We start from the raw sequence: 24,894 nt of genomic DNA on the forward strand, positions 1-24,894 counted from the left end.
AATAGAGTTGAGAAAGTAAAGGGACGCTTTTCAGTGAATGATGTGCAGATGAGAACAGGAAATTGCATATGGAGGAAGACATGACTGTTTACTGTACGACTGATTGCCAAATGAAAAAAAAAAAAAAAAACACACATTGGCTGATTTTGCCTAACACGTTCATCTCGTGACAGCATTCTTGTTTGAAATGTTTGGCATCTTGATCTATATCTATGCCACCTGTATTATCTGCTGTAATATGCAAGTTCTAGAATGGCACTTTGGTAAAAAAAGAAAAAAACATCCGGCAGGTAAATAAGTGTACACATGTAATGTAAAAAAGCAGCTTCAAAATGCTGAGCAACATCCATAGTACATCCTTGCAAGCTGATTATTTATTTTTGGGTCAATCCTGCCACCTTGTGGTGCACTCAACAACACACAGTTGACTATTTACTCGCCTAAAAATTTTTTAATTCTGTCTTTGTTTACCCGCTCTCATGTCATTCCAAACACATGTGATAGTAAAATTTCTCTCTTCATCACACAAAGCTATTGTATGGCTTGAAAAACTTATGGCGTTTTATTTTCCTTTTCAAAGCTTAAAGCTTCGGTTCACACTTAAGAAAAAACATTATTCAATATATTATTCAATATTTCTTCTTTTGAGTTCTATGGATGAAATAAAATAACATGGTTTTGGAACCGCATGAGGGCAAGTAAATGATCATTTTTTTGGGTGCCTCAGATTCTGTAAATCTTAAAAAAATACAAAGAAAAATAAAGTAGGTAAAATAAAGTAAAACTCACCTATTGTTGTTCCATCCTTCCCCATAATGCACTTCATAGAAGTGATGATTTGCTCCACGACAGGAAGCGACATAGAGGTGGCGTAAATTGCACTGTGAGAGTGAGTTCGCAGGTAGTCTATCAAATCCTAAAGCATAAAAAGCAAGATGTTTCATAATGACAAAATGCAAAATGTTCTATCGGCTTTGTATATCAGTTAAACAACTGAGTTTTACAAATGACTAAAGAAATTATACACTATTGTTAAAAAAAAATATATATATATATATATTAGTGCTGTCAAACGATTAAATCACATCCAAAATAAAAGTGTGTTTACATAATATATCTGTGTGTACTGTGTATATTTATTATGTATATATATAAACATTGGGCAGTGGGCAGGTCTAACGGACCTGTACGGGAGAGTAAGACGACCCCGCCCTACCACGAGTCATAGGGACTCACCATGGGTAAGTGACAGTACCCCTCTATGCCTCCCAACTATGGGTCAAATAGTAGATGTCAACTCGGCAGCAGGAGTTGGCAGCTGTTGTAGAGCATTGGAACGTTTCCTGGTTGGTCTACCACAACTTCCTCGGTGGGCGGATGATCCTTTGCAGGACAACGGTCAGCGAGTATCAGGCCAAGTTAGTAGGCTACTGCGGGGCGATCCTGCTTTGCTCTTGACTGTCATGCTTTGCACTCCGTCGGATCTAGTGGCGCAGGACCCAGAGGAAGGCGGCTGTCCTGGGCAAACATCCATCTTCTGCACTTTACCCCGGCACTCGGTGCTATAGCATGCATGGAAAGTAATATACATATTCAGCGACTGGCAAATCGGGAGCCCTTGCACTCAAGGGCTGTCATTGCTCAGCAGGACACACGTGTAAGGCAGGTGCGGTCAGGTCGACATTCTGCGACTGCCTCCTCCTCCTCTTCTTCTTCTTTGACATTGGCGGGCTGGAACATCAGAAGTCTTGGAGTGCACTCCGATCTCAACAGTGCTCCTCGGAAATCAGCCGTCATTGACTGCAAACTATCTCGCCTCAGAGTGGATATTGCTGCTATAATCAAGACTTGGCTGCTGGGTAGTGGTTCGGTGCACGAGAGGAACTGCACCATTTTCTGGTGTGGTTACCCAGACGACCATCATCCAATGCATGGAGTCGGCTTTGCTGTGCGAAACACCCTGCTGTCCACAGTCTCTCAACCAACTGCTTGCTCTCCACGTCTAATGTCCCTGCGGATGTCACACTCAGCTGGCTTTCTCACTCTCCTCTCTGCCTATGCACCCACTCTTGACGCATCTCCTGAGGACAAGGACGCCTTTTATGCCCACGTTAGCGAGGTCATTCATTTCGTCCCGGCCGGGGATGATCTAGCTCTGCTTGGGGACTTCAACGCCAGAGTTGGAGGGGACGTCATTGCCTGGAGGCCGGTCTTGGGTCATTTTGGGATTGGTAGCATCAGTGACAACGGCCAACGTCTCCTACAGTTGTGCGCTGCTCATGACCTATGCTTACCGTGTTCCTTTTCATCTGGACCTATTAGATCCAAGGTTACCTGGATGCACCCCCGGTCCAAACATCGGCACCAACTTGATCACATTATTGTCAGGAGGCGCCAACTCAACGCTGTCAAGAGGTACAGGAGCATGCACTCTGCGGACTGTGACACCGACCACGCCCTTGTCCGCTGCATTTCAAAACTCACCCCAAAGAAGATTCAGTGCCACTCCAAAGCTAAACACTGAGCTGATGCAGAAACATGAATACGTGGCAAGATTCTGTGCACGTATGGAGGGCCTTCACTTCAGAGTTGACGACACTCCTGAAAATATCTGGGCCGAGCTAAGAGGTTCCATGACGGAGGCTGCATCTGAGGTCTTCGGCCTTTGTAGTAGGAAACAGCCAGATTGGTTCCTTGCAAGCTCTGCTACTCTGCTCCCGGCCCTTGCTGACAAGCGTGCTGCCCGTCTCAGTGTTCTCCAAGATAGAAACTACTCCACCATCGCTCACTATCGTAAGGCCAGGAATGACGTTAAGCGTATCACATGCCGGGCCCACGAGCAGTACTGGCAGGACCTTAGTGGGAGGATAGAACGGTGTGCAAGTACTGGGAACATACGCGGCATGTACAGCGGCATCAATGAGGCACTGGGTCCTACAGTGAAAAAAACAGCAGCAGCTTTGCGAGCCAATGATGGCACCATCGTCAACGACCTTCCAGGCCACCTTGGTAGATGGGTTGAGCATTACAGCTTGCTGTATGGCACTCCTGTGGATGCCGATTTGAACGCTGTTTCTGCTGCTGTACCACAACTACCTGTCTTTAACGAGCTGGATGCGGAGATCTGAACAATGGAAATCGAGTGTGCGATTGCAGCTATGAAGGATAACAAGTCACCGGGCAGCGATGGAATTCCAGCGGAGCTGCTGAAGTGTGGCGAGGCAGTGTTGGTCAGGCGGCTTCACTGCTTGTTTCGATGCTGTTGGCAGAATAAATGCATCCCTAGCGAACTCAAAGATGCCAACATCATCACTCTTTATAAAAACAAGGGTGACAGGCAGGACTGCAACAACTATCAAGGCATCTCGCTCCTTAGCCTTCCAGGAAAATGCCTTGCCCGTGCAATCCTCCCAAGACTGCAGCGTGTTGCTGACCAGGTTCTGCCGGAGAGTCAGTGCGGCTTCCGCGCTGGTCGCTCGACCTTGGACGTGATTTTCTCGGTACGCCAGCTCCAGGAAAAAAGTGTGGAACAGCAACGCCCATTGTACATGGTGTTTGTCGATCTGACTAAGGCTTTTGATTATGTGAGTCGCTCTGGTCTCTTCCACGTTCTGCAGCGACTTGGTTGTCTGGCAACTCTTTCGGCAATACTCCAAGGTTTCCATGATGGGATGCGGGCAACCGTACAGTTTAACAGTGCCCGCTCAAATGAGTTTGATGTCTGCTGTGGAGTAAAGCAGGGGTGTGTCCTCGCTCTCACCTTGTTTGGCATCTATTTCTCAGCTGTGCTGCGACGGGCATTTCCGGATCCAGGTGGGATTCTGCTGCACACCAGGTGTGATGGCAACTTCTTCAGCCTGACTCGTCTGAGGGCCAGAACCAGGGTGAAGCGCGTCCTTGTGTGAGAGTTGCTCTACGCAGACGACGCTGCCTTCGTGGCTCACACTGAACAAGAAATTCAAGAGATTTGCAATTCTTTTGCCGCTGCCTGCACAGAGTTCGGACTCACCATAAGCCTCAGTAAGACAGTGGTGATGGCTCAGAACATTCCTGCTCCCCCTCACGTCACCATCAACGACACAGTGCTGTCGGTTGTCGAGAAATTTGTCTATCTCGGCTCAACTCTGACAGCAAACAACAGCCTTGATGCTGAACTGAATACCAGGATCGGTCGTGCCTCAACCTTTGGGCGACTTCAGTCTCGTGTCTGGAACTACAGCCACCTTTCTCTCAAAGTAAAGGGCCGCGTATATGAATCCTGTGTGCTCTCTGTTCTACTATATGGAAGCGAAACGTGGCCTACATACCGGCGGGAGGAGCACAAGCTTAATGCTTTTCACTTCCGTTGTCTACGACAGATCCTTGGCCTGTCATGGCAGGATCGGGCCCCGAACACCACCGTGCTGAAACCCACTAACAGCAGTGACATGTACACCATGACATGTAGATGGATCGGCTATGTGCGTCGTATGCCGAATGAACGTATCCCAAAGTCCATCTTCCATGGGGAGTTAGCTGTTGGACACCGCCCTTGTGGCCGACCCAAGCTCCGCTTTAAGGATGTCGTCAAGCGGGACATGTCTTTAACATCAACCCTGACCGATGACATCATATTGCGGAAGACAGGGCAGCTTGGCGGTCTGCGCTGACAGAGGGCACGACTCTGTCATGCCAAGCTTACATCAGCTTTTGCACAGAAAGACGGCATGTTAGACATCGTTTAGATCGGCGCTTGCGCTGAGAAAGGCCTTGATGATGATATAAACACACACATGCATGTATACATTAAAGAAAAATTGTTATGCTTATATATTAAATATATTTATTTATAATATAAGTTATATGAATATAAATATAGACATGTAAATACATGTAAATATTTTCAAAATACATACTGCATGTATGTGTGTATTTATCTATACATAATAAATATACACAGAACACACACATATTATGCAAACAAAAACTTTTATTTTGGATGCGATTAATCGTTTGACAGCACTACTATACAGTATATAACTAGCTACTATATATAAATATCTTCAGCAAGAATGCATTAAATTGATCAAAAGTGACAGTAAAGACTTGTACGTTATTTAAAAAAATATTATGTTAAACATTAAATCACACCACATTATATCACATTATAATAATATTGTAATATATAGCTTTTTACTGTATTTTTAGTCATTTTTAATAAATGCAGTCTCAGTGATCATAACATATGTTTAAAAATATATATTTATATATTTGCTAAATAATTTTTTGCTTTTCACAACCTTTGTATTAATTAAAAACAAAGAGAGTATATAACAAATTATTGTTTGGACTTATGCTATTCGTAAAATTTATAAATTGGCACTTGAACTTTATACCTTCCTCCCGCCTATGTATCCACCAGCAGCACCGAAGCTCTTTGTGAAGGTTCCCATCATGACGTCTACATCTTTGGGGTCCAATCCAAAATACTCAACAACCCCTCGACCGTTAGGTCCTAATGCCCCGATACTGTGAGCCTCATCCAGATAAAGATAGGCCTTGTACTTCTTTTTCAGGTCTATAACTTCTGGCAGCCGTATAATGGAGCCCTCCATACTGAGTAAATAACAGGTTATAGTCCATTAAACTTTGAAATGTGTGACAATTAATTTGATCGTTAAACTGTCAAGAATGTATATGTGATAACATGTTCCACACTTGAGAAAGCCACAGCAGTACAGAATGCACATTTGCAATAATGAAATAAATTTGATGTAAACGAGAGTTTAATCACCTGTAGATGCCCTCCACAAGAATGAGGATTTTTTTCCAGGGTCGATGTGTTCTAGGCTGACCATGAACGATAGCGTCTCTGAGCAACTTCTCCAGGCTCTGCATATCTGCATTTAAGCAAATAAAATGTTTATCCCAGAGTAAAATAACTACATCTGACCCAAAGACTTTTTCAAATTTGTGTAAGGCTTTATTCATAAAAAAATAGAGATTAAATGGCATGACATTGGTAACGTAAGCTACTGATAAAGTGGTTTTCGTTCATCAGCCATATGCAAACTATGTGGTATTCCAGGGTCATAGTGTAGTAAAATGTTACCTGTGTCTTTGGTCATAATTTAAGAAACCACAGCACATAAATTCAATACAAAGCATCAGTGCAAGAACTGCTTCAAGCACTTCAGTAATAAGCAATCAGAGTGCTCAAGCCTCTACAATCTGACTGAAGGGTTTCAAGGACCATTACCTATTCACCTCAAGTTACTTTAACAATTTAGAAGCTCATTTATTAATCACTGAGAGTCATCTGTCTAAATCGCCAATTTAAATTATTAATTTATAATAACACAGATGAAATGCGATGGAGAGCTGACCTTTCCAGTGATAAAATTTGTATTCATGGTGTTTTACTGGACATTAACCAAAATGGCATTCAGAAACTAGTCCAAAAACAATCCAGAATACAAATAGGTAAACTTCAGGACCTCAAATTTAAGATTTTAACATGGGTCAAGGTCTGTCAGTCTTCCACTCAAGCAGTGGCAGTGTCATGCTTTGTGTGCATTGGAGCTGCACCAAATGTTTATTCTTTACCTTTGTGCTGTTAACAGCAGTGAACAAGGACTGAGGCATTAAGACATACAGATATGGTGATGATAAGATAAGATAAGATATGTGCCTGTCAGTGTAAACTCACTATTGTGTTTAAAGACCCGGATGGTGGAGCCGGACAGCCGGGCTCCTAGTACCAGAGAGGCATGGTTCAACTCGTCACTGAGAATCAGACATCCCTGCAAACAGAACGAACTGTGTCAGGCCACTGTAAGGAAATCAATAATAATTGTTAAAAATGTAAATATTAAACATTTTTAAATATTTTAAAATGTAATTTATTCCTAAAGCAGACGTTATTCCATTCTTCATTTTGACAGATCTTTCAGAAATTATTGTAATATGCTAACATTTCTTATTATTATCACAGTTGAAAACAGTTGTGATGCTTAATATTTTTGTGGAAACCACGACATCTTTTATATTTATGATTTATGATTGACAAAAAGTTCAAAATAACAGGATTTATTTGAAATTGAAATACAAAACTTTATGCATGCTCGCTGAATAAAAGTACTTCCTTACTGACTACATTATTTAGCAGTGTATATAACATTTAAAAAATAATAATAATTCGCTTTTAAAACGATGCCTTTTAAAAATGTGAGTGAAAGCTTTTTTTTGCTGCTTCTTTCGTCTCCGTTTTTGTAATGCGTGACTTTCGCAATAATACACATCCTTTGAAATCAGTTTCGATCATGTAAATCTGGAAAGTCAGGCATTTTAAATAAACATAAATAAATTTAAATAAATCTGGATAAATCACCAGACCTCTCTCTTGGCCTGCAACAGGAAGTGAGGTTGGAAAATCTCTGTGGTGCACTTGCAGTTTGCAAGTTTCCTGTGGCGATTTAGTTATGCCTTATGTGCATTCCATTGTGTGAGCTACACAAACTGTTGGAGTTGGAACCGGTGGTCTAACTGTGCCATTACAGTAATCTCCTCCCTCTGCACTGGTGATAAAATATGACATATCCACTCAGTGTGCTGAAACCAACAAAGGAAAACATTCACACACCAGAAACTAATGTATCAATTAAACAAGCACTGGCAGGTCTATGAATTTTAGGAGTTGCCAGGGTGGTTTCATCACAGCAAGAAATAGGGACAGAGGACAGCAGAGGAAGATAGTGAGGAAACTAAACAGTCTAGCGCTTCAAACCTTGCCAGCTAACGCAGGAATGTTCATGGAGTTGGTTGCAAACCCCATGCCGAAAGCCATAGCCGACTCCACTCCCAGGAATGACGCCACCAGTTTCTCCAACTCTTCATGCCTGTCGAGGTTGCCTAAGCAAGTCACACAAATAAACTAATTTTTTAATTTATTTAATCTTCTCCATTTGTTTAGTCCACTTAAAACCTGCCCCTTTCCTACAATCGACAGGAAGCTAGTATTCAACTGATCTGCCTGTTTCTAATCAACAACCAATAGACGAAACCGCGCCTCCCGCCCAGTGTTGCCAAGTCCACAGTTTTCTTGTGGAATTTGTTTACTTTAACACTGTTGCCAAGGCTTGTTTTTTCATGTCTGTGGGTTTTCATGTTGTGGGAAGTCGTGGCCTAATGGTTAGAGAGTCGGACTTGTAATCCGAAGATAGCGGGTTCGACTGCTGTGTGTGTGCACGTTGGATGGGTTAAATGCAGAGCACGAATTCCGAGTATGGGTCACCATACTTGGCAGTATGTCACTTCACTCAAGTATGTCACTTCACCCAAGAACGTGATATTTATCCCCCGGAATGCAATTTTTACCGTGGGACCACCCAGAAATGTGATTGGATCACTGATCTATAATAGAGAACTGGATTGCTTATGACGTCATGAAAGTGAAGCCACCTCGCCGCCATATTGGTATTCCCCTCTGTTCCAATGTCCCAAACATTCCATTGAATTAATAGGAAATAGTACGAGTTTAATGAGAAAACATCACCTAACAAGTTAGCGTTTTTAAATCTTAAGTATCCCTGTACATTCTTACAATGCAAACACCCTAGGCATGTAAACGGTTATTTTTTAAATGTCGGGAATTTCCCCAGCTTATTAAAAAGTTATGTTCATTACAGTACCGAGCATCAGATGAACATGATAAAAATCAGACGGACACGACCTCAACACATATATAACAAATGACAAAGTGCTCATCTTGGTCTCATTCTGTCTCGCGTATCTTGTCAGTGTCTGCACTTGCTTGGCCATTTGTTGTGAAAAAATAAGGAAAGTGTGTCCAGCTAAGTTCAATTAGTATTTTGTTAGATGGTATAAAAAAAAAGCTTAGTTTACCGCGGCAGTTGTCGTGTGAAGTCCATCGACTCTGCTGTGCGACTCCACCGGGCTGGGACACCGGCAAAGGATATAAGTATCGCTTTTGATTTCTCCTCTATTCTACTACTTGTTTCACTTCTGTTTCAGTTTTTATAACCATTTCTTATTATGTGTAAGTAAGTTGTTGTTTTTAGCATGTGTGTTTGGTAGTGTTATTTCTTAGGATTACTGATAAACTATACTGTCGTGATTTTTATTTGTTATCTATTTCAATTTTAGTTAAATAATGTCTGAATTTATTATGTCTGTATAGGTCTTTTATTAAGTTTTAGCTTGATTTAATTTGAGTTATTTTAATACTTAAACTAAATGGAAATGAAATATATATATACAGGTGCTGGTCATAAAATTAGAATATCATGAAAAAGTTGATTTATTTCAGTAATACCATTCAAAAAGTGAAACTTATATATTATATTCATTCATTACACACAGACTGATATATTTCAAATGTTTATTTCCTTTAATTTTGATGATTATAACTGACAACTAATGAAAGTCCCAAATTCAGTATCTCAGAAAATTAGAATATCAATTAAGACCAATGCAAGAAAAATGATTTTTAGAAATGTTGGCCAACTGAAAAGTATGAACATGAAAAGTATGAGCATGTACAGCACTCAATATTTAGTTGGGGCTCCTTTGGCCTGGATTACTGCAGCAATGCGGCGTGGCATGGAGTCGATCAGTCTGTGGCACTGCTCAGGTGTTATGAGAGCCCATGTTGCTCTGATAGTGGCCTTCAGCTCTTCTGAATTGTTGGGTCTGGCGTATTGCATCTTCCTCTTCACAATACCCCATAGGTTTTCTATGGGGTTAAGGTCAGGCGAGTTTGCTGGCCAATCAAGAACAGGGATACCATGGTCCTTAAACCAGGTACTGGTAGCTTTGGCAGTGTGTGCAGGTGCCAAGTCCTGTTGGAAAATTAAATCTGCATCTCCATAAAGTTGGTCAGCAGCAGGAAGCATGAAGTGCTCTAAAACTTCCTGGTAGACGGCTGCGTTGACCTTGGACCTCAGAAAACACAATGGACCAACACCAGCAGATGACATGGCACCCCAAACCATCACTGACTGTGGAAACTTTACACTGGACCTCAAGCAACGTGGATTATGTGCCTCTCCTCGCTTCCTCCAGACTCTGGGACCTTGATTTCCAAAGGAAATGCAAAATTTACTTTCATCAGAGAACATAACTTTGGACCACTCAGCAGCAGTCCAGTCAAGACGCTTCTGACGCTGTCTCTTGTTCAAGAGTGGCTTGACAAGGAATGCGACAGCTGAAACCCATGTCTTGCATACATCTGTGCGTGGTGGTTCTTGAAGCACTGACTCCAGCTGCAGTCCACTCTTTGTGAATCTCCCCCACATTTTTGAATGGGTTTTGTTTCACAATCCTCTCCAGGGTGCGGTTATCCCTATTGCTTGTACACTTTTTTTCTACCACATCTTGTCCTTCCCTTCGCCTCTCTATTAATGTGCTTGGACACAGAGCTCTGTGACACAGACCTCCTTGTGCAAGGTGTCAACGGTTGTCTTTTGGACAACTGTCAAGTCAGCAGTCTTCCCCATGATTGTGTAGTCTACAGAACTAGACTGAGAGACCATTTAAAGGCTTTTGCAGGTGTTTTGAGTTAATTAGCTGATTAGAGTGTGAAACCAGGGGTCTTCAATACTGAACATTTTCACAATATTCTAATTTTCTGAGATACTGAATTTGGGACTTTCATTAGTTGTCAGTTATAATCATCAAAATTAAAGGAAATAAACATTTGAAATATATCAGTCTGTGTGTAATGAATGAATCTAATATACAAGTTTCACTTTTTGAATGGTATTACTGAAATAAATCAACTTTTTCATGATATTCTAATTTTATGACCAGCACCTGTATGTATGTATATATATATATATATATATATATATATATATATATATATATATATATATATATACATACAGGTGCTGGTCATAAAATATATACAGTATATATATACAGTGATGTGAAAAAGTGTTGGCCCCTTCCTGATTTTTTATTTTTTTGTCACACTTTAATGTTTCAGATCATCAAACAAATTTAAATATTAATCAAAGATAACACATGTAAACACAACATGCAGTTTTTGAATGAATGTTTTTTGAAAAAACAAAATCCAAACCCACATGGCCCTGTGTGAAAAAGATGAGTGTTCCAAAATTCCTCCACAGCGCTGTAACAGACTCATTGCAAGTTATCGCAAACGCTTGATTGCAGTTGTTGCTGCTAAGGGTGGCCCAACCAGTTATTAGGTTTAGGGGGCAAGCACTTTATATATATATATATATATATATATATATATATATATATATTGAATTTATAAATGTGTTATTTGTGTGGTTGTACATATACATATATCGTTTTTTTTTTTTTTGGTGTTTGGCTTAGTGTTATGTTAAAATCATTATTATACTCATACCTTTTGTGCTTTAATATTTTGAATTGTTTTTAGCTTTATTTATTTTTTTCATTTAAATGTTAAGTTTTGAAATTTTGTTGTATGCATTTGTCATTTTTATTTAATTTCTTTATTTTTAAAATGTGCATAGGTAGTATTTATAAAGTTTTAGCTTTTAGTTTTGGATTTGTTTTAATGCTACTATTGATTGTTTCTGTTGTCCTCATTTGTAAGTCGCTTTGGATAAAAGCGTCTGCTAAATGACTAAATAATAATAATAATAATAACATAACATTTTACATGGAAATGGTAATGCTAGTAAATATATTTGCGCGATCTTGGAGAGTCTGAAATAGATGTTGCTCAATCAGTACATAAAAAATATACACATCATAATTTATTCAGAGAAATATCTGACTACATACAGTAGCTACGGACTTAAAGACATGAAGCTTTATTTCAAGATGATGTATGGTAAGTTAAGCCTTTCGTTGCAGTACAACAGAGTAATATAGTTACAGAGGCTATTGTATTATTCATTGTATATTGAAATCAATTTCAGACACTAATACGTTCACGTTTAATAATTCCTGAATAATTACGTACATAAAGAAATAGGCTTTATATTTTGTCTTGGATCAGTTAATGTTACGTTACCCGTGTCGGCTAAACGATTTCAATATATTGCTTATCCTGCCCAAAAAGGCCATAAACATTGTAGATAACATCTGAAGTAAAACTGAATTTACATACACATAACATAAAAACTAATGCCGTGTAACTGATTCGCTTCAAATCGGGTGGTTTTAGGTCAGTGTTTTGGCTGTGACTCAATGGTGCGCTCTGCCGGTAGGGAATAGTAAGATAGATCAGTGGATTGGACTAGTTTTGAATAGCAATTGGGCTAGTTTTGTTGTGAAAACCTGGCAACCCTGCTCCTGCCCTAAATTTTTCTTATTTTTCAATAATCTGTTATACTTGGATGTAGAACTCGCAATAGAGAAGAAAAGATGCGTCACAATTCAGTTTCACTGCAAAACTTTTTACATTAACCAACACAAAATATGCTACCAATGTTGAAGACAATCTGACAATTATTTAATTTCTTGAATGTTTAAACCAAAGTTCTTTAATTAGCATACTTAGCTTTAGCTGTTACACAGTTTATCTGGTAAAAACATATAAATTCATTCCCTAACTCTGCTGCTAAAAGCCATATACACTATGTTTTGTGACATTTTTTGAGCGCTTCTCCACCGGATTCCTCAAATCAAAGTTAAGTATACAGTAAACTAGCCTTATAATACAGGACATTCACAAAGGAGGAGGAGTTTTTGCACTCCACTGCACTGTTTTTCCTTTGTTTTCTATGTTAGCATGCGATAGACGGACATGTTTGACCATTGCAACTGTGTCTGGCGAGTTTTTGCAGCATTTCACGCATGGCACAGCATATCACAATTTAAAACACAAAAATGCTTTCTGTGCGACTGGCCCTTCTTTCTACATTGTGTCCTCTTATTCTCCAGTGAGTCCTGGGTGGATTTTAGATTGTTGCAACATCAAAAAAATTAAAAGCACACTTTTCCTAAGTAATCTACACAATTTGAGCTATCAATAATGTCAGTAGCACAAATGGTACATGGAATGAGTGGCATACCTATGTTTAATGCTTAAATGTGCCTTATGGACATTTATGTCCAAATATTTCCCAAAAAGCAACAGTAACTAATTAGCGCTCACCCATTTCCTGTCTAGTGCTGGCCACGCCCACCCCAAATTTCACCGTCAGCTCTCCAGCAGCTGTGGCACAGGCACCTGTGTTCTCTGCAAAGCCCAGGTAATTATACGAGCCAAGGTTTATCACATCCTTCACCACTCGCCCAGTGTACCTGGAAGAGCACAATACACTTGCGTAAGACTTCTTTTGAGCCAAAACTAATCCTTGATGACCCTAGATTGGATTGTAAGTCTCATGCAACCTCACTCACCTCATATTTCAGGTTATAATCAAGTCCTTTCACTAGCAGCCTTACTTTTGAAAGCTTATTGTACATTGGCTTGAAAGTGACCTTGATATTATAATCATTAGATTAATGCAGCTCTCATCTTGGGAGGTAAAACAGTCAAAGACGTGGTGTTTTTTCTTGTTCAGGTCCAAGTCGGCCTACTTACTCAAAGGTCCAGTTGTAATCATTGGAACTGCGCTCAACAAGGTCAAACGTGGCCCCAGGAACACTGCAAATGGGCCTGTTCCAGCTGTCCCGAATCCTCATGTATAAATTCCTTGTGTAGAAATTCTCAAAGTCTTGATAAAGTGAAACAAAGTCCTGGACAAAAAAAGAAAGAAAGAAAAAAAGAACAGATTCACATACCTGAAAATAAAACAGCTCCTTACATTTGGGTGACTAAGTTGACTTGGATCCAATATTTTAAGAAGAATAGCATCCATAAAAGGTGTGTAGAAAAACAAAGCACAACCTTTCAGTGCCCTAAAGTGCTTCACAGTAACGGTAAACTGCACAATATCCTTCCTCTGACAAAATAACCTCTTCCTCTCAAACTTACGCCAATAAATTGCCATAATGCTTTACACAGCTTTATGGAAATTACACATTTTTTTCAGGCATATGAGTTTTCATAATTTAAAAACTACTTATATAATTTCTAATTTTTGTAATTTGATCTTTAAAAATGTTCCTTATAACATAAAACTAAAAGGAAATTTTACAATAAACCACTTTATTTATAATAAAAAGTTTCCTTTTTACATTAAAATTAGTACACAAGTACCGTTCAAATGTTGGAGGTCAGTAACATTTCTGTTTTTGAAAGTAGTCTCTTATGCTAACCAAGGCTGCATTTATTTAATCAAAACTTCACTAAAAACAGTAATATTGTAAAATATTATTACAATTACTTTTTTCTATTTAAATATATTTCTTTCCTGCTGAATAAAAATACTAACCCAAACTTTTGAACTGTAGTGTATATATATTTGCTTTTTTCCACTATGCACACATAACAATGTTTACCTTCTGCTCCTCCCTTTCTCTGGCTATGTGGCATTTTTCTATTTTCCACTCCCTCATGAAATCCCGCAGATATCCAAAGATTGTGAGGATGCCATAGCCCATATACGTGAGCACAGCAACCAGCATGGGAGTTTCCTCAAAGAACTCGAGGAACGGCCTGCTGTAAAGTTCTCCATTGCATGCAGCATGATAAACCTGTAAAGCAATACCCATTAAAACACTGTAGTCATGGTACCATCACATTGTGGCTACTGATTACAAGACGTGTAAAGTTCAAACATTTGCAGAAACAACAGATTGCTTTTGGTTATTTTAACAGTTTAGTACAGAAACAGTGGCAAGCTTTATTCATGAACACTCTGCAAAATTCAGATTAACCTGAACAGTTTCAAAGTTTGGCCTCTCATTGTCAAAAACTCTGTTACTCATGGTGACCAAAGGATCACACACAAGTTTTGGACCAAACAGATGAAGCCGTTCGTTCAAAACCCTGTGATTTGCAGGCACATGTGACTAGTCATGCTCCATTAACAAATACCACAGAGTCTAGCAACACTACTGACATCCACTTGAGCTGCCACCAGCTCCAAGACAGCAGCACAACTTTGCATTCAGTTGCAAGGCTGAAAGCGTCTTTCAGGAAAAGTCTTTTGAAAAATGTGTGAAAACAGATTTGTAAAACTTAGATGTGTGTGATATACCAATGAAAGCTGTTGCTGAACATTACAATGGATAGTCAATCAGAAGAAGTCGAAAGAGCCGATATGGCTCTACAATACAGTTTAATTGAATACACAAAGAAGCTGTGACAATAAAAAAGAAAAAAGCAAAGAATATCTTGGAATAGATGAAGTTGACCGATTTCCCACTCAAAAAACGTACAGTACAGGAGGCACATGACAGAAATTCCAAGAGCTTTAACTTGAATCATGAGTTGCTTACAATCAACCGCACAAGAAACTGGTATGAGATCAAGATCTTGACTTGACTTCCTGCATTTGCCTGTTTAGATATACGATCCATTGATAGATTTATTATCTATAAACGTAAATGAAATAAAATATAGATTTTAATATTAATATTAAAATTATAATGTGCTACTAAAACCCATGGTATATTTATTATAAAGACTAATCAAATAAAAGTAGAATTTTATTACCTACATAGGGCTTTTTTGATCAATCTATAGATCTTTAAATAAAATATACTAATATACCTTTAATATACATAAACTACATACAGATTATAAATTATAATGCACACTAGTCAACATCTGAAGTGGATAAAAACCTTTAATCAAAGTTGTTCTTAAACCTCAAATCAAAATGCATTCTTGTCTTAGGACAACTTTCATGCATTTCAACTTTTTTGGTCCACTTCAAATGTTGACGACCGTATATTACTAAATCTACTACAGTGCTTTTATACGAAACAATATATATAAACTTAGAATCTAACTATATATACATATATATACATACATATATATATATATATACACATACATACATACATACATACATACATACATATTGTCTATAGCTTATATACTAATATATACCTCCATTTATATTAGTATAACTAGTAATATATGGAAATATTCACAAACTACACACAGACTATAATTATAAAGTATAATTTATTTATAATTAAATATAAATCTATATTAGGGAGTATAACTATATTATGGAGAACAGGTATTTAAAATAATTTAAAATACAGTAAAAAAAAAAAAAAAAAAAAAAGTTGTTAATGTTAAGACACTAATACCTCGACTTGCCATTTTCAATGCATTTGACTTACATTAATGCAAATACAGCATGAGGTTGCACATTAACTTTCTGGTTCAACAAACACAGTTCTTCCAGACGAGTTTTCACTTATGGAAATATCCCATTAGCCACATCATCATATTTTTGATGCTGCGATGGCCAGGGCTCATAAAACGATTTTATCAGGAGAAAGTCTACATCTCATCTGGCTGTCAAACTTTACTTTTCCACATGTGACCATGCCATAAACAGCGAAACTGCATGTCATGCACTAACGGAGCACACACAGTATTGAGAACAACTGCTGTGGGTTGCCATACATCATCATTTTCATCGTACAACATATTGCCCAAGCTGATATGAAATATTAGCAATGCAGGATTCAAAGATCTCAATGCATGGTGTGGCCTCACCTTCTCCTGCTTTTGATACTGATGATGGTGATGATGGTTATTCACCATGCCATTTCTTCCTGGTTTCACACCATTCGCTACATGACAATCCTCATTTTTATTCCCCGCGCTCTCAGTCATACTTATCTAAGACTAAACACATGCAATCAAATGCATGAAGACGGAAAGATGGAAATGAGTCGGTGATCAGGGCAACGCGAGCCACCGCTACCCCGAAACCCATAAGAGAGAAACCTGAAATTCCAGCCTCCGCATACCGGAAATCGACGCCCCGTTAGTCGCGCAAACCAATCAGGGCACAGAGTTCAGATATTGGGCGTGGTTTGTGGAGCAAAGGGCGTGGTCCTCCGCTCGCTTCTCTGCTGCTGGGAGAACTGAACTCTAGTAAGCTTTCTGTGTTTCACCTGTCTGGCCCTGCATATCTCGAATATTTGTCTGATGCTCGCAGCTGCAAATGATATCAGATCAATTATAAAATGTGAACAAGCTAAGATAATATCTTTGGGCTCGGCTTTAAATTCAGGCAAACAAAAGCAGGAAGAAACAACGTGACAAGATTAACACATTCACTATTGCATCCATTTCCCGAGCTATATATATTTCTTCTTTTCACAAATACTTTTACAAATATTACTATTAAGCTAATTCCCCGTGCATAAGGGCAATTCTAGTGGATGAAAACTAGGTGTTTTAATATTTTTGTACTGTGTATTTAATTTAATTTTATAATTAATTGTGTATTTTATAGTATAAATGTATATAAATGTAACTATTGTTATAATCTGAATACAAAATAAAATAATCAATTATACTGTACATTATAAAAACCTAAAATTAATTGAATATAACATAATAAATATATATATATATAAAGTATTATTATATTATATAGGGGAGACTGGGGCTAATTTCATACGTTTTCAATCTTTTATTTCTCAAGGTAGGTTTATTTTTGAGAGTAAATTTCTTTGCATACATTAAAAACTGGGATTAGTGTTATTTTAGTTTCATTTAGACCTTTTAGAATTTTTTATTAATATTTTGCATTAGTTTTTATTTTTATATTTTCTGTTTTCATTTTAGTAAGTTTAATTTTGTCCTTTGTTTTTGTTATTTTTATTAGTTAGAAAAAATATAGTTTTTATTTTTTATTTCAGTTTTAGTTGTAGTTTCTTAGTACATCCAGTTAATTTTAGTTAACTTTTGGGGGGGGGGTTTAATTAACTACAAAATTATATGGGGTAAGTTGTCATAATGTAACCTGCCATTTTTCAAGCTAAATGATAAATAATAACATAAATAAATAAAAAATAAGGAAACAGTAGTATAATATAGCATGCAGAAATGTGTTTTTATTGTATTGTCTTGTTTAACCAACAACTTTTACAAAATGATATTGATGATATAGGAATTTTACTTTGGAAAACAAACACAGTACAACATACAAAATCACTGTTAGAGAAAACAGACATTTGTGTGACTTTTAAATCAGTTCTTCATACAAGAATAACATCCACTAGTGCAAAATAGAAACTAGTTAATATAGTGCAAATAAATAAGAGACATTTTTTTATTGCATTTACACATTACATTAAGCAGACGTTTTTAACCAAAGCAACTTGAGACAGTACATCACTCTGCTTGGAGTAAACACCGTGGGCCAGTTGGTGTCTCTCTTACATCACCGGTCTTGCAGTTTGTCTAGGTAGGAATTATAAGGATTTTGCCCGAATCAGCGCATTGCACTTCTCAGACTACACCCTGTGTCTTCTGCAGAGAGAAAAGCTTGAACGCCCTCTCCCAACCACACTTAAGACATAAATGATTCTTTAAAAGGCCCCTCCCTCTGTTTTCCACACAATGACATCAATGTCGCTTTGAACTTGTTTGTGAACAATCTGGAAATAAATAATCATATAAATGAATGAATAAAAACACAATCTCTTGCTGCACAAGCAAGATAAGGTTGTATTGTGTTCACTCATTAACAATAGTTGCCATTTTCTGTTCAAAACAAGACTGTAGAACACATTAACCCCCTGCATGGGAGTGATACATGGGCTATGATATGAAGAGTGAAATATCAGGGAATATATGAGTGCACAAGTTCAGTAAAGCCTCAGGGATAGTCTAACTGGATCATGCACTGGAGTCATTACTCTGCGATAAAACATCTGTGAGGTTCAATGAACAACAGGCAGAGCTGTAATCACCATTGACATTGAGTGGGACACGGTGCTTCAAATATTCACATTAGTGGTCGACAGATGGTTTTTTTTACTTTTGATGCTCCCAGTCCTGAATATGTAGTGAGATCTCTGATAACAGGCATTTGCGTACATATTATATTATATGAACGTATTTTATCAGTTACCTGGAGCGTAATGGTTTCTGAACAAAGTAAAAATAAAATATGTATAAAAAAATATGGTTGTGTATAAAAAAAATAATGTGTGTGTGTCTGTGTCTGTGTGTGTATACAGTATATATATATATATATATATATGTATATATATATACACACATTTTATTTTCTATACATTTTATTTATATTTAATTTTTAAATTTTTACTTTTTTTCAGAAACTGACCATTACGCTGCAGGTAACAGATAAATTATGCCCATATAACATTTTATTTTTATTTTATATAATAACAATGATGTTTTCTCTCTCTCTCTCTCTCTCTCTCTCTCTCTCTCTCTATATATATATATATATATAACATTATTGTTATTGTATTATATTTAGATCCAACCTTACATTTATATTACATGGATTCTAAAATGAATAAAAATAAATTACAAATATTATGTTTATTATGAGTGTGACTTTATATCATGAAATTTTGGCATATTATTTCTACTAATTGCAATTGTGACCAAATATCTCAAAATATGATATACCTCAAAACTGTGACTTTATTTCTCAAATGTGACATAATATCTCACAACTGCAATTTTATTACAATTGTGAGTCTCTTGTATCTCACAATATGATGTTAAATATGAATAAAAAAGTGACTTTATTTATAAATAAATACATTATAAAATAAAATAAAAATAAATAAATAGTATGCTATATTTTAATGTTGACCAAATATCTCAAAATGTGACATTAATTATCTAAAAATTCAACTTGTTGTGCTTTTATTTGATTGTTTATCAAATGTGTTAAGAAAGAAAGAAAGAATTCACCACAAAAAAGGATTTTAGGGAAATCAGATCCAGTGCATAGAGTGGATTGGTGTTGTTGTTGTTGTTGTTTTTTGTGTTACCCAGAAGCTGTCAAACCAGCATTCTGCAAATCAGTTTTATCCAAATACACTCTTATGTTCTTTTGCTTCAGCATACATGCTATCTTGACTCTCCCCTTCCAGGCAGACTAGGATTTCTACAGCCCCACCAAGAAATCTTTGCCAGAAACATTATACACAAGCCCTTTATCTCTGCTCTCCCTTCTTTTCCTCAGAAGCCGCTCTGTGTTTAATTAAGAAAAAAGAAACAATAAAGGAAAGAACTGTAGAAAAGCAGTTGCCCTGAGCCTTTAAGAGCTCTAAACGTTCGTTTTCCCCCCACTTCATCTTCTTGCTGCATTGACTTTTCACACACTGATCCTGGACTGTGGTTTATATAACCGTTTGGGTAGAATGTCACTCAAGGAGATTGGTGTCAGCGCTGATAACATACCAAAGTGATCGAAGACCGAGATCTCGCCACCTAATTATGGAGCCTCTTGCCCAACGTGCATCTGGAAGGGACTGATAAGAGGAATGCAGCTGATGGGAATAAAGCGTTTCTGAGGAGGGGGGTTGCAGAGGCAGGCAGGGGTACCACAGCGTTCTATCTCTCTCCGCCTGCTTAGATTCATGTTTGCTACTGGCTCCGAATGCACTGGAGTTGGAAAGTGAGTGGGAGAGAGAAGAGGAGAGAAGGGGAGAGAGGGATACTGAGTAAAGGTAGCCATTTTCTTAAGACACGTCGCAGTACAGATGAGGAGATCAAAACATGGTGTTTTGACTGAAACTAGCCTTCCCACATTTATATGAACAACTTCAGGTTTATTACCTATCACTGCCCATAATAACTCATCAGTCCAGCTGCTCATACAGTGGTATCTACTGAGGTTACCCTTCAATACGCTCATCTCATGTACATCTGACGTAACAAACTGAGCCTATCTTAGGCTCATTTTGTGTATGATATTTTTTAGTCTCATATGGACAAAAAATATATTTGTTTTAGCCAAAATATACTTCAAATAAATGTTATACACTGCAAACAGCATGGCTTAAGAAAATACATTTTTCAATTTAAAATATAATAAAATGTAAAAATTAATTTATGCAAAATATCTATTTTGTTATATATATATATATATATACAGGTACATCTCAAAAAATTGGAATATGATGAAAAAGGTCAATATTTTTTGTCACTCATTTCAGAAAGTGAAACCCATATATTATATAGATTCGTTACACATAGAGTGAAATATTTCAAGCTTTTATTTCTTGAAATTTTGATTATTTTGGCTTACAGATAATGAAAACCCAGAATTCAGTGTCTCAGAAAATTTGAATATTACATAAGATCAATAAAAAAAGGATATTTTAAACCGAAATGTCAGGCTTCTGAAAAGTATGTTAATTTCTATGCACTCAATACTTGGTTGGGCCTCCTTTTGCATGAATTACTGCATCAATGTGGCGTGGCATGGAGGCAATCAGCCTGTGGCACTGCTCAGGTGTAATGGAAGCCCAGGTTGCTTTGATAGCGGCCTTCAGGTCATCTGCATTGTTGGGTCTGGTGTCTCTCATCTTCCTCTTGACAATACCCCATAGATTCTCTATGGGGTTCAGGTCAGGCGGGTTTACTGGCCAATCAAGCACAGTAACACCATGGTCATTGAACCAGCTTTTGGTACCTTTGGCAGTGTGGGCAGGTGCCAAGTCCTGCTGGAAAATTAAATCAGCATCGCCATAAAGCTTATCAGCAGAAGGAAGCACGAAGTGCTCTAAAATTTCCTGTTAGATGGCTGCGTTGACTGTGGACTTCAGAAAACACAGTGGACCAACACCAGCAGATGACATGGCAGCCCAATTCATCACTGACTGTGGAAACTTCACACTGGACTTCAAGCAACATGGATTCTGTGCCTCTCCACTCTTCCTCCAGACTCTGGGACCTTGGTTTCCAAATGAAATGCAAAATTTTCTTTCATCTGAAAAGAGGACTTTGGACCACTGAGCAACAGTCCAGTTCTTTTTCTCCACAGCCCAGGTAAGACGTTTCTGACATTGTCTCTGGTTCAGAAGTGGCTTGGTAGCCCTTGTCCTGAAGACGTCTGAGCGTGGTGACTCTTGATGCACTGACTCCAGCTCCAGTCCACTCCTTGTGAAGCTTTGCTTGACAGTATTCTCAAGCTTGCAGTCATCCCTGTTGCTTGTGCACCTTTTCCTACCCAAATTCTTCCTTCCAGTCAACTTTACATTTAATATGCTTTGATACAGCACTCTGTAAACAGCCACACCTTTCAGTAATGACCCTCTGTGACTTACCCTCTTTGTGGAGGGCGTCAATGTTCGTCTTCTGCATCATTGCCAAGTCAACAGTCTTCTCCATTATTGGGGTTTCAAATAACAAGAGATACCCAGAATTTATACTGTAGGGATGGTAATTTATTGAAACTCAAATGCATATATTCTAATATTTTGAGATACAGATTTTTTACTTTCATGAGCTGTAAGCTCTAATCATCAAAATTAAAACAAAAAACTTTTGAAATGTTTTACTTTACATGTAATGAATCTAAAATATATGAAAGTTTCACTTTTTGAAATAAGTTACAAACATTTTTTTTAGATGTACCTGTATATATACAGTAGTCAACATTTGAAGTGGATCAAAAAAGTTAATCAAAGTTGTCCTAAGGCAAGAACGGGTATTGTTTTAGGACAACTTTGTTGAAAGGTTTTTGATCCAGTTCAAATGTTGACTACTATATATATATATATATATATAATTAAATAGATATATTTAAAAATATAAATAGATAAATATACGGTATATATCCATTTGGAATAAAATCTATTAAATCAAAAATAGATATAGAATATATACAGTATGAGGATATATTTTTAAAATTCATGTGTATATATGTACACACACACACACGCCCATATACTTACTTTACTTTACTTTTAGTCATTTAGCAGACACTTTTATCCAAAGCGACTTACAAATAAGAAAAAGTAACTAAAACTAAAAGTGAACACTCTGTAAATACTCTATACACACCCATTTAAGAAAATACAGAAATTAAATAAAATTGACAAATGCATACAACAACAACATTTCAATAGTAAACATATAAAGGAAAAAAATAAATAAATAAAAATAAAAAGCGATACTTATATTCTTTACTGGTGTCCTAGCCCAGTGGAGTCGATGGTCTTTACACTCTTTGGTCTTCACACTAAGAGGGCTTCACACGAGGGCTGCCGCGACCGCTGCCGCGGTATAATAACCTTTTTATACCTATCTAACAAATCACTACTACAATTCAGTATAAAACCCATATATATATATATATATATATATATATATATATATATATAGACACACAGACATTTAAAGTGATATATGGATGCATATAGATAAATAAAATATTTGTCATCAATATAATTGTCCATTTTTATATATTTTCAAAGAGAGAGAAAGATTTTCTCAAAACAAGTTTTTTATAATTATGTATAGACCCATATACAAAATATATTTAACATACTTAAAAAAATAAACAATAACAAATGACTATAAATAATATAAATGATTATACGATACTTTCCTAATTTATAATATATTTTAATATAAAGGGTATAAAAATATCCCTTTACCGGAAAAGTACACACTGCAATTTATGTCATATATTATACATTTTACATATGTAAATATTAGGGGATTTCCCCATTTTACCAGCACACTTTTCAGTTAGCTGCACAATTTGAAGTATGATTCATGTTTGTTGCAGACATGAGACAGGGCAAATTACACACCTTAATTTTAATGCTTTGGATTAAGGGTTTGTTTAAATCCCAATAGTAATTGTGAGGTTTGATTTGGCAAGCACTACTAATAATTTGGCCCTAAAGATGTTGGCTTTTGATTTATGTTGGGTGTAGCTACACATCCGTGTTACATAAATATGGAGATATTGCTGTTCCACACGATGTCGAATGCCAGAAACGTGTCATATGGATGATGAGTATTCAGTACACGTGGAAAACCCCCGTTATCAACCCCGTCACTGCCGCTCTGGGATAACATACGTGACACCAGAAAAAAGGCCTACATTACAAACCACGTTCCGAAACCTATTACACCGAACGGAGAATTCACTGAACTGAATAGGCAGAAATGAAGGATCATCAACAGTCGAGCTCATCCAATTGGATTCTCCTCTCTCCCAACCTCCAGATCCTTCTTTTCTTGTTACAGGAAGGAAAAGCTGGAATAGCTTTAGCCAGCACTACACACTGGAGCCGATGCTGAACTGCTGGAAGTGTTTTGGATTCCCCAACACATACTTTCCAGCTTTCATTTCCTCTGGCTTTCCTGTTTGCTTTAGAACATTTGGAAGGAAACATCTCTCTTCCTGGCCTCCTTTATCAGATGATGACACACAGGGCTCTGCAAAACAAATGCAAATCACTGGGAGCCTCTGGAGTGGCCTGTGGAGTACATATGTTGTAAATATATATATATATATATATATATATAGTGGTGTGAAAAAGTGTTGGCCCCCTTCCTGATATATTTTTGCATGTTTGTCACACTTTAATGTTTCAGATCATCAAACAAATTGAAATATTAATCAAAGATAACACAAGTAAACACAACATGCAGTTTTTGATTGAAGTTTTTTATTATGAAGGGAAAACAAAATCCAAACCCACATGGCCCTGTGTGAACAAGTGCTTGCCCCATAAACCTAATAACTGGTTTGGCCACCCTTAGCAGCAACAACTGCAATCAAGCGTTTGCGATAACTTGCAATGACTCTGTTACAGCGCTGTGAAGGAATTTTGGCCCACTCATCTTGGCAGAATTCATCTATGGAGATGCCACAGCATCTCAATAGATGGGGGGCAAGCACTTTTTCACACAGGGCCATGTGGGTTTGGATTTTGTTTTCCCTTCATGTGACAAACATGCAGTAAAATAAAAAATCAGGAAGGGGGCCAACACTTTTTTCACACCAGTGTATATATATATATATATATATATATATACATTTTATACTTATCTATTTACATTTA

General features: G+C 37.4%; 1 protein-coding gene across 1 annotated transcript in view; it reads right to left on the reverse strand.

The window, feature by feature from the left end:
• LOC306886086 (serine palmitoyltransferase 2-like) overlaps positions 1–16,815 on the reverse strand; it is a 31,457-nt gene extending 14,642 nt beyond the window's left edge. Inside the window, exons 1-9 of the mRNA XM_079442962.1 lie at positions 16,580–16,815; positions 14,395–14,589; positions 13,535–13,689; positions 13,103–13,251; positions 7,766–7,890; positions 6,689–6,782; positions 5,774–5,879; positions 5,376–5,595; positions 790–916 (exon numbers count right to left, since the gene is read on the reverse strand). Coding sequence (XP_079299088.1) covers positions 790–916; positions 5,376–5,595; positions 5,774–5,879; positions 6,689–6,782; positions 7,766–7,890; positions 13,103–13,251; positions 13,535–13,689; positions 14,395–14,589; positions 16,580–16,699 — 1,291 coding nt within the window. The 5' untranslated portion in view covers positions 16,700–16,815. The remainder of the gene's footprint in view (positions 1–789; positions 917–5,375; positions 5,596–5,773; positions 5,880–6,688; positions 6,783–7,765; positions 7,891–13,102; positions 13,252–13,534; positions 13,690–14,394; positions 14,590–16,579) is intronic.
• Between the last annotated feature and the right edge of the window lie 8,079 nt (positions 16,816–24,894).

The sequence above is a fragment of the Barbus barbus genome (assembly GCF_936440315.1).
Source record: "Barbus barbus genome assembly, chromosome: 20".
Lineage (NCBI taxonomy): Eukaryota > Metazoa > Chordata > Actinopteri > Cypriniformes > Cyprinidae > Barbus > Barbus barbus.